The sequence below is a fragment of the Lampetra fluviatilis genome, chromosome 70 (genome assembly GCF_964198595.1).
Source record: "Lampetra fluviatilis chromosome 70, kcLamFluv1.1, whole genome shotgun sequence".
Classification (NCBI taxonomy): Eukaryota; Metazoa; Chordata; class Hyperoartia; order Petromyzontiformes; family Petromyzontidae; genus Lampetra; species Lampetra fluviatilis.
The window spans coordinates 867,847-878,870 of record NC_136344.1 but is presented as its reverse complement, the minus strand read 5'-3'; the positions used below and the strand labels follow the sequence as shown (position 1 = coordinate 878,870).

At 61.9% G+C, this 11,024-nt stretch overlaps 2 protein-coding genes across 2 annotated transcripts in view; both read right to left on the bottom strand.

The window, feature by feature from the left end:
• Nucleotides 1-2,212: 2,212 nt before the first annotated feature.
• Nucleotides 2,213-9,810, bottom strand: LOC144952823 (uncharacterized). Its single transcript, XM_078883291.1, has 3 exons — nucleotides 9,798-9,810; nucleotides 7,839-8,095; nucleotides 2,213-5,400 (listed from the first exon to the last, which is right to left on the bottom strand). Exons 1-3 carry the CDS (start codon nucleotides 9,808-9,810, stop codon nucleotides 4,276-4,278), a joined length of 1,395 nt encoding a protein of 464 aa, XP_078739417.1. The 3' UTR covers nucleotides 2,213-4,275.
• Nucleotides 8,083-11,024, bottom strand: part of ZNF407 (zinc finger protein 407) — a 39,399-nt gene continuing 36,457 nt past the window's right edge. The window contains exons 22-24 of the mRNA XM_078883290.1: nucleotides 10,647-10,712; nucleotides 9,594-9,831; nucleotides 8,083-8,134 (exon numbers count right to left, since the gene is read on the bottom strand). The gene's annotated coding sequence lies outside the window, so the exon portion shown is untranslated. The remainder of the gene's footprint in view (nucleotides 8,135-9,593; nucleotides 9,832-10,646; nucleotides 10,713-11,024) is intronic.

Here is an 11,024-nt window from a genome sequence, read left to right as displayed (position 1 = left end):
GTGGGTGAGTGAGTGGGTGTGTGGGTGGGTGAGTGGGTAAGTAGGTGGGTGGGTGAGTGTGTGGGTGAGTGTTTGAGTGGGTGGGTGGATGAGTGGGTGAGTGGGTGGGTAAGTGGGTGAGTGTGTGGGTAAGTGGGTGAGTGGGTGGGTGAGTGAGTGTGTGTCTGAGTGTGTGGGTGAGTGTGTGGGTGAGTGAGTGTGTGACTGAGTGTGTGGGTGAGTGGGTGAGTGTATGAGTGACTGAGTGGGTGGGTGGATGCAACCACGAACCGCCCATGAATGCAACTCTTACCACTTGAAAGGGCGGGGTGTAGAGTTTCAAATGATCACCGCTAGATGCCTCTCCCAGCACACAAACAGCCCCTAGCCTCAGTCATTCGTGAGACGGTGACCCTCGCAACGCAAGGGGCGTTTTGCGTTGAGCAGTTCAGCAATGCCACGGCAGGGTGAGTGAGTGCGTGGATGAGTGGGTAAGTGAGTGGGTGAGTGTGTGGGTGGATGAGTGGGTGGGTGAGCGTGTGGGTGAGTGTGTGGGTTGGTGTGTGGGTGTGTGAGTGAGTGGGTGGGTGAGTTTGTGGGTGGGTAAGTCGGTGAGTGGGTGGGTGAGTAAGTAGGTGAGTAAGTGGGTGAGTAAGTAGGTGAGTAAGTGGGTGAGTGAGTGGGTAAGTGGGTGAGTGGGTGAGTGAGTGGGTGAGTGTTTGGGTGAGTGGGTGGGTGAGTGGGTGAGTAAGTGGGTGAGTGAGTGGGTGAGTGAGTGGGTAAGCGTGTGTGTGACTGTAGCCGTTCCCTACCCGTACCCTACCCGAAATGAGTGACAAACGGTGACTCACCAGTGACTCACGGCCTACCCGTACCCGGCCGCACCAGGGTCGCAAACGGATACCCGTACCCTACCCTACCCGTACTCGTACCCGGGCCGGGTACGGGTAGGGTACGGGTATCGGGTACCTGATTGCGACCTCTGGGATGAAGCCACGTTGCAGGCGCGGGTGGGTTGATTCTAGGAACTTGAATTGTGAGAAGAGACAAGACGTTGGGAAATGAGTGACAAACGGTGACTCACCATGTGACTCACGGCCAACCCGTACCCGGCCGCACCAGGGTCGCAAACGGCTACCCGGCCGGGTACGGGTAGCCGGGTATCGGGTAGGGTACTGGTATCGGAGGGTACCCGGTTGCGACCTCTGCCCCGTGCGTGTTTGTACGGGGGGGGGGGGGTGCATTAACGCGGCGAATATTATCATCGATAGGATCCGCCCGTGCCCGCGTGCCCGCGTGCGATCGACCGCGTGCGCATTTACCGAGCGCGTTTCTACGCAAAGGTCGTTCACGTGGCGACGATCGTATCAAAGGGGCCGGCGTGGTGCGTGATTCGGGCGTGCGGGGGTAGGCTGTAAGGTACGTGTGGCTGCACGTGTACGCAGACCCCCCCGGCAGCGTGAGTGGTGGTTTACGTGGGGGGGGTGGTGGGAGTCGGGGTAACGCGAGGCGGTGGAGAGGCGGCCACGAGACGTGTCACACAGAGAGGGCGCCGGTGCGGGGAGGACGATCAACTCGATCGGCAGCAGCCCGGAGCGATGGGGAGGGGGGCAGTAGCCCCCCACGACACTCAACGCTGCAGACGAAACGTATCACTGGTATCACCATCATCATCACCATCACCATCATCATCGTCACCATCATCACCACCATCACCGCCACCACCATCGTCACCACCACCACCATCACCACCACCATCACCCACCACCATCACCCACCACCATCACCCACCACCATCATCATCACCACCATCACCACCATCACCACCACCACCACCACCACCATCACAATCATCATCATCACCACCATCACCACCATCACCACCACCATCACCACCATCACCACCACCACCACCACCACCATCACAATCATCATCATCACCACCACCATCACCACCATCACCACCACCATCACCATCATCACCACCATCACCAACCACCACCACCACCATCACCATCATCACCATCATCATCACCATCATCATCACCACCACCATCACCACCACCACCACCATCACCACCATCACCACCACCATCATCACCACCATCACCACCATCACCACCACCATCATCACCACCATCACCACCATCACCACCACCATCATCATCACCACCATCATCATCACCACCATCACCACCATCACCATCATCACCACCACCATCGTTTTCTGCGTCTTTATTATTTAAGCCTCGAGCTGTGCGTCCGAGTTTGATTTTCGCTCACGGCCATCTGTGTGTCTGTGTGTGTGTATCTGTGTGTGTGTGTCTGTGTGTGTGTATGTGTGTCTGTGTGTGTGTCTGTGTGTGTGTCTGTGTGTGTGTCTGTGTGTGTCTGTGTGTGTATGTGTGTCTGTGTGTGTGTCTGTGTGTGTCTGTGTGTGTGTCTGTGTGTGTCTGTGTGTGTCTGTGTGTGTGTGTCTGTGTGTGTGTCTGTGTCTGTGTCTGTGTGTGTGTCTGTGTGTGTGTCTGTGTGTGTGTCTGTGTGCGTGTCTGTGTGCGTGTCTGTGTGTGTGTGTGTGGGCGTGTCTGTGTGTGTCTGTACGTCTGTGTGTGTGTCTGTGTGTGTGCGTCTGTGTGTGCGTCTGTGTGCGTCTGTGTGTGCGTCTGTGTGTGTGTGTCTGTGTGTGTGTCTGTGTGTGTGTCTGTGTGTGTGTGTGTCTGTGTGTGTGTGTCTGTGTGTGTGTCTGTGTGTGTCTGTGTGTGTCTGTGTGTGTGTCTGTGTGTGTGTCTGTGTGTGTGTCTGTCTGTGTGTGTGTCTGTGTGCGTTTGTGTGTCCGTGTGTGTCCGTCCATGTGTGTGTATCCGTGTGTCTGTCTGCGTGCTGTGTGTGTCTGTCTGTGTGTGTGCTGTGTGTGTCTGTGTGTGTGTGTGTCTGTGTGTGTCTGTCTCTGTGAGTGTCTGTGTGAGTGTATGGGGAGCGGTGGTGCAGCGGTTAGCGATGCGGAATCCCCAGGCGTCCCGACTTCGATTCCCGCTCACGGCCAACGCCGCCGCCAGGTGACGATTCATCTCGAACCGGTGCCTCCTCCCCTAGGTCGACTCAGCCTCAAACGAGTGACCCAGTGAGGTGTGCACAAATCATCGCCACTCGGGGGGAGACAAAGGCGGTCGGGCGTGGGGGTGGTCACCCATAACCCCCTCTGTGTGTGTGCCCACAGTGGCCGTAGCCTTCACAGGCTACACAAGGGATGTTTGACCACACAGACAGACACACACACTCAACTCACACACACACACACACAGACACACACACACACAGACACACACACTCAACTCACACACACACACACACAGACACACACACAGACACACACACTCAACTCACACACACACACAACTCACACACACACACAGACACACACACTCAACTCACACACACACACACAGACACACACACACAACTCACACACACACACACAGACACACACACTCAACTCACACACACACACAGACACACACACACACACATGGACACACACAGACACACACTAACAAACACACAGACACACACACACAGACAGACACACACAGACACACACAGACACACAGACACACACACACACAGACACACAGACACACACACAGACACACACACACACACACAGACACACACACTAACACACACACACACAGACACACACACACACACACACAGACACACACAGACACACACACACAGACACACACACTCAACTCACACACACACACACTCACTACTTACACACACACACAGACTACTCACAGACTACTCACAGACTACTCACAGACACACAAACAGACACACAAACACAGACACACACACAGACTACTCACAGACACACACTACTCAGACACACACTCAGACACACACACTCAGACACACACTCACTCACACTCAGACACTCACAGACACACACTCACTCACACTCAGACACTCACAGACACACACTCACTTACACTCACAGACACACACACTCAGACACTCACACACACACACTCACAGTCACATTCAGACACACACGCAACTCACAGACACACACCGCGAGACACACACTCACTCAGACACACTCACAGACACACTCACAGACACACACACTCACACAAACTCACAGCCACTCACACACACTCACTCACACATTCAGACACTCTCAGACACTCTCAGACACTCACAGACTCACACAACTCACTGACACACACCGCGAGACACACACTCACTCCGACACACTCTCACACACACTCACACACACTCACTCGCTCATCACCCTTCTACCACAGAGTACACCACCACCACCGCCTCCTCCTCCTCCTCCAGCGGAGCAGCCGACGTCTCAGCGGCCTCCTCAACCCCCTGGATGCTGCCGCCACCGTCACCGTCCATCATCGCCGATGATGACGGCGACGATGACGGTGACGATGGCAAAACCACGACGACCTCTGCGACCTCTTCGCCACCACCACCACAATCGTAGCAGCCGCCACTACCATCGCTAGCACCACCACCACCACCGTCCCCACCACCGTCACCACCCTCACCACCACCACCGTCACCACCACCTCCACCACCGGCGCCCAGAGCCCCACTGTCCGCACAGTGCCCGTGGCCTTCACCGTGACCTTCACTGTGACCTTCACCGTGTCTGTGACCTTCACCGTGGCCTTCACCTTGGCCTTCACCTTGGCCTTCACCTTGGCCTTCACCTTGGCCTTCACCTTGGCCTTCACCTTGGCCTTCACCGTGGCCATCACCGTGACCTTCATCGCGACCCTCACTATGTCCGCGACCATCACCATGACCTTCACCATGTCCGCGACCTTCACCGTGAACTTCACCGTATCCGTGACCTTCACCGTGACCTTCACCGCATTCTTCGCCGCCCTCCTCGTCCTCGCCGCGACCATCGCCCGGCACCTCCGGTCCTTGGGTGGTGGTGGCTATGACGTCGCCGTGGGAGACGATGTCACCGTCGCCGTGGGAGACGATGTCACTGACGACGTCGCCATGGGCGACAATGTCGGCGTGGGCGACGACATCGCCGTGGGCGACGATGTCACTGATGACGTCACCGTGGGCGACCATGTCACCGTCACCATGGGAGACGATGTCACTGATGACGTCGCCATGGGCGACGATGTCACCGTCGCCATGGGAGACGATGTCACCGATGACGTCGCCGTGGGCGACGATGTCACCGTCGCCGTGGGAGACGATGTCACCGTCGCCGTGGGAGACGATGTCACCGATGACGTCGCCGTGGGCGACGACGTCACCGTCGCCGTGGTGATGGTGGTGGTGATCCGTCATGACGATGAACTCGGAGCCGTCCGAGCCGCCCAGCAGGGTGAAGGTGCCGCCCTCCTCGTCGCTGCCCAGCTGCGCCAACGACTGTGGGCACCACGGGGGGGAAGGGGAGATGTTGACTTCTCTCTCTCATCATCATCACGGTGGCTAGGAGATGTTGACCACCTCGCCTGGTACGCAGGAGGTCGTGGGTCTCTCTCTCATCATCATCATCACGGTGGCTAGGAGATGTTGACCACCTCGCCTGGTACGCAGGAGGTCGTGGGTCTCTCTCTCATCATCATCATCACGGTGGCTAGGAGATGTTGACCACCTCGCCTGGTACGCAGGAGGTCGTGGGTCTCTCTCTCATCATCATCATCATCACGGTGGCTAGGAGATGTTGACCACCTTGCCTGGTACGCAGGAGGTCGTGGGTCTCTCTCTCATCATCATCATCATCACGGTGGCTAGGAGATGTTGACTACCTCGCCTGGTACGCAAGAGGTCGTGGGTCTCTCTCTCATTATCACGGTGGCTAGGAGATGTTGACTACCTCGCTTGGTACGCAGGAGGTCGTGGTTTCGATCCCGACCCTGACGACGCTGCTGCTGCTGCTGTATATGTGGAGTCTGCATCTCTCTCTCTCGTGGTTGAGATACTATCAATGTCCACGTGACGACGACGATGATGACGATGCTAAGCCACGTGGTGGCCCAGGTCGCTGCTGAAACAAGAGCTGCACTTACCTGGCTTACCTGGTAAGATACAAAGAGTGAAGTTTGGATTTGAAGAGAGGGAGGAGAGGGAGGGGGGGGGAGGGAGGGGGAGAGGGAGGAGAGGGAGGAGAGGGAGGGGAGGGGGAGGTGAGGGAGGGGAGGGGGAGAGGGAGGGAGGTGAGGGAGGAGAGGGAGGGAGGGAAGGAGGGGAGGGAGGGAGGGAGGGGAGGGGAGGGGGAGAGGGAGGGAGGTGAGGGAGGGAAGGGAGGAGAGGGAGGAGAGGGGAGGGAGGGGAGGGAGGAAAGGGGAGGGGGAGAGGGAGGGAGGGAGGTGAGGGAGTTAAGGGAGGAGAGGGGAGGGAGGGGAGGGGGAGAGGGAGGGAGGTGAGGGAGGGAAGGGAAAAGAGGGAGGAGAGGGGAGGGAGGGGAGGGGAGGGAGGGGGGTCAGAGTGTGTGAATCTACCGCACATCACGAACTCCACCCCCCCCCTGTACCCGTACCCTACCCGTACCCAGCCGGGTACGGGTAGGGTACGGGTATCGGGTACCCGGTTGCGACCTCTGGGATGAAGCCACGTTGCAGGCGCCGGTGGGTTGATTCTAGGAACTTGAATTGTGAGAAGAGACAAGACGTTGGGAAATGAGTGACAAACGGTGACTCACCAGTGACTCACGGCCTACCCGTACCCGGCCGCACCAGGGTCGCTACCCGTACCCGGCCGGGTATCGGGTACCTGGTTGTGACCTCTGTCTCCCCCCACCCCCCCCCCCCCCCCCAGTTCCTCACCTGTGCGGTGAGCACCTCCCCCCCCCCCCAGTTCCTCACCTGTGCAGTGAGCATCTCCCCCCCCCCCCCCCCCAGTTCCTCACCTGTGCGGTGAGCATCTCCCCCCCCCCCCCCCAGTTCCTCACCTGTGCGGTGAGCATCTCCCCCCCCCCCCCCAGTTCCTCACCTGTGCGGTGAGCATCTCCCCCCACCCCCCCCCAGCTCCTCACCTGTGCGGTGAGCATCTCCCCCCCCCCCCCCCCAGTTCCTCACCTGTGCGGTGAGCATCTCCCCCCCCCCATCTCCTCACCTGTGCGGTGAGCATCTCCCCCCCCCCCCCCATCTCCTCACCTGTGCGGTGAGCACCTCCCCCCCCCCCCATCTCCTCACCTGTGCGGTGAGCATCTCCCCCCACCCCCCCCCCCATCTCCTCACCTGTGCGGTGAGCACCTCCCCCCCCCCCCAGCTCCTCACCTGTGCGGTGAGCATCTCCCCCCCCCCCCCCCCAGTTCCTCACCTGTGCGGTGAGCATCTCCCCCCCCCCCCCCCAGTTCCTCACCTGAGCGGTGAGCACCTCCCCCCCCCCCCCATCTCCTCACCTGTGCGGTGAGCATCTCCCCCCACCCCCCCCCATCTCCTCACCTGTGCGGTGAGCACCTCCCCCCCCCCCCAGCTCCTCACCTGTGCGGTGAGCATCTCCCCCCCCCCCCCCCCAGTTCCTCACCTGTGCGGTGAGCATCTCCCCCCCCCCCCCCAGTTCCTCACCTGTGCGGTGAGCATCTCCCCTCACCCCCCCCCCATCTCCTCACCTGTGCGGTGAGCATCTCCCCCCACCCCCCCCCAGTTCCTCACCTGTGCGGTGAGCACCTCCCCCCCCCCCCAGCTCCTCACCTGTGCGGTGAGCATCTCCCCCCCCCCCCCCCATCTCCTCACCTGTGCGGTGAGCATCTCCCCCCCCCCCCAGCTCCTCACCTGTGCGGTGAGCATCTCCCCCCACCCCCCCATCTCCTCACCTGTGCGGTGAGCATCTCCCCCCACCCCCCCCCCCCAGCTCCTCACCTGTGCGGTGAGCACCACGCCGGCTCTCTCCAGCGCCAGCTGCAGCTGCCGTGTACCGCTCACCACCAACGTGGTGGTGGTGGTGGTGGCACAACCGCCACCACCGCCGGCTGCTGCTGCTGTTGTTGTTGTTGTGTCGTACAGCTGCGAACCTTCCACCACCTCCCCCTCCTCGTCGTTGTCCACCCCGTCGTCACCTCCTCCTCCTCCTCCACCACCTCCTCCGCCACCTCCTCCTCCTCCTCGCCCAGAACCACCTGCTGATCGGCGTCACCCAACACAGTCTGGAAGATCACCTGGGGGAGGGGGGAGATGGGGGGGGGGAGACGGGAGGAGGTGGGGAGATGGGGGGGAGATGGGGAGGGGTGGGAGGGGGGGAGACGGGAGAAGGGGAGACGGGGGGGGGGGGAGATGGGGGGGGGGAGATGGGGGGGGGGAGATGGGGGGGGGGGAGACGGGAGGAGGTGGGGAGATGGGGGGGAGATGGGGAGGGGTGGGAGGGGGGGAGACGGGAGAAGGGGAGACGGGGGGGGGGGGAGATGGGGGGGGGAGATGGGGGGGGGGGGAGATGGGGGGGGGGGAGATGGGGGGGGGAGATGGGGGGGGGGAGACGGGAGGAGGTGGGGAGATGGGGGGGAGATGGGGAGGGGTGGGAGGGGGGGAGACGGGAGAAGGGGAGACGGGGGGGGGGGGGGAGATGGGGGGGGGGGAGATGGGGGGGGGGGGAGATGGGGGGGGGGAGATGGGGGGGGGAGACGGGAGGAGGTGGGGAGATGGGGGGGAGATGGGGAGGGGTGGGAGGGGGGGAGACGGGAGAAGGGGAGACGGGGGGGGGGGAGATGGGGGGGGGAGATGGGGGGGGGGAGATGGGGGGGGGGAGATGGGGGGGGGGGAGATGGGGGGGGGAGATGGGGGGGGGGGAGATGGGGGGGGGGGGAGATGGGGGGGGGGGAGATGGGGGGGGGGGAGACGGGAGGAGGTGGGGAGATGGGGGGGAGATGGGGAGGGGGGGGAGGGGGGGAGACGGGAGAAGGGGAGACGGGGGGGGGGGGAGATGGGGGGGGGTAGGAGGGGGGGAGAATGGAGATGGGGGGAAATGGGGGGGAGATGGGGGGGGAGATGGGGGGGGATGGGGGGGAGATGGGGGGGGGGTGGGGTGGGTGGGGGGGAGATGGGGGATGGGGGGAGAGATGGAGGAGTGAGAGTTGGGGTGGACTGCTCCTCTCATTGAGTGTGGAACAGATGGGGACTAGTCCACACTCGCTGCTGTACTACAGCCCTCTCACCACCACCACAACCACCACCACAACCACCACCACCATAACCACCACCCCCACCACCACCACCACCCCCACCACCCCCACCACCCCCACAGCCAACACCATCCCCACAGCCAACACCACCATCACAACCACCACAACCACCCCCACCACCACCCCCCCACCACCACCCCCCCACCACCACCACCACCACAACCACCCCCACCACCACCTCCACCACCACCACCACCCCCACCCCCCCCACCCCCCCCACCACCCCCACCACCTCCCCCACCTCCCCCACCACCCCCACCACCCCCACCACCACCCCCACCCCCCCCACCACCCCCACCACCACCCCCCCACCACCACCACCCCACCACAACCACCACAACCACCACCACCACCACAACCACCACCCCCACCACCCCCCACCACCTCCCCCACCACCCCCACCACCCCTACCACCCCCACCACAACCCCCCACCACCCCCACCTCTCCGTTGGGCCCGCTACCAATGAGCAGCGTGGTGGTGGTGGAGGTGTCGGTGTCTCTGAGCATCTCTCTCCGCGTGGACACCACGTGGCCGTCATCCGTCAGGTGCAGCACCGACGTCGCCGCCGCGTTGCCGCTAGCAACGCCGGTGGTGGTGGCGGTGGTGGCGGGTAGTGGCGGTGGTGGCGGGCGGCACCACGTGACCCATCTCTGCCATGTGGGCTGCCACGGCCAGCGCCTGTGGGGGGGGGGGGTGGAGGTGGTGGTGGTGGTGGGGGTGGTGATGGTGGTGGTGGTGGGGGTGGTGGTGGTGGTGGGGGTGGTGGTGGTGGTGGTGGGGGTGGTGGTGGGGGTGGGGGTGGTGGTGGGGGTGGTGGTGGTGGGGGTGGTGGTGGGGGTGGTGGTGGTGGTGGTGGGGGTGGTGGTAGTGGGGGTGGTGGGGGTGGTTGGGGTGGTTGTGGTGGTGGTGGGGGTGGTGGTGGTGGGGGTGGTTGTGGTGGTGGTGGGGGTGGTGGTGGTGGTTGGGGTGGTGGGGGGTGGTGGTGGTGGTGGTGGGGGTGGTGGTGATGGTGGTGGGGGTGGTGGTGATGGTGGTGGTTGGGGTGGTTGTGGTGGTGGTGGGGGTGGTGGGGGTGGTGGTGGTGGTGGGGGTGGTGGGGGTGGTGGGGGGTGGTGGTGATGGTGGTGGTTGGGGTGGTTGTGGTGGTGGTGGGGGTGGTGGTGATGGGGGTGGTTGGGGTGGTGGGGGTGGTGGTGGTGGTGGGGGTGGTGGGGGTGGTGGTAGGGGGGGGGGGGGGAATGAGTTGTATTGCTACGCACTGATACAGTGCGTTGTGACATCACCACAACGTGGCACACAACAACAACACAACGTGACACAACAACACAACACCACAACAATAACAACACACCACCACACCACAACAACACCACCACCACAACAATAACACAACAACACCACCACACAACAACCACCACCACCACCACAACACCACCACAACACAACAACCACCACCACAACACAACAACAACCACCACCACAACAACAACAACCTGCAGAGTTCCTCCGGCGCTTCCTGGCGGCGCCTCCAGGCGGATGCTCCCAGCGTAGCCCTCGGCCTGCACACAGCACACAGGCAAAGGTGCCCGTGTAGCCTCCAGCAGGGCTGTAGGGGCAAGTGCTAACCGCTACACTACCACAGACACACACACACACACAGACACACACACAGACACACACGCACATGCTGAAAAAAAGACACACAGACACACGCATACTGGCACACAGACACATGCACACTGGCACACACACACACACACAGACACACACACAGGCACACACACACACAGACACACAGACACACAGACACACAGACAGACACACACTTTAACACACACACAGACACACACACAGACACACACACAGACACA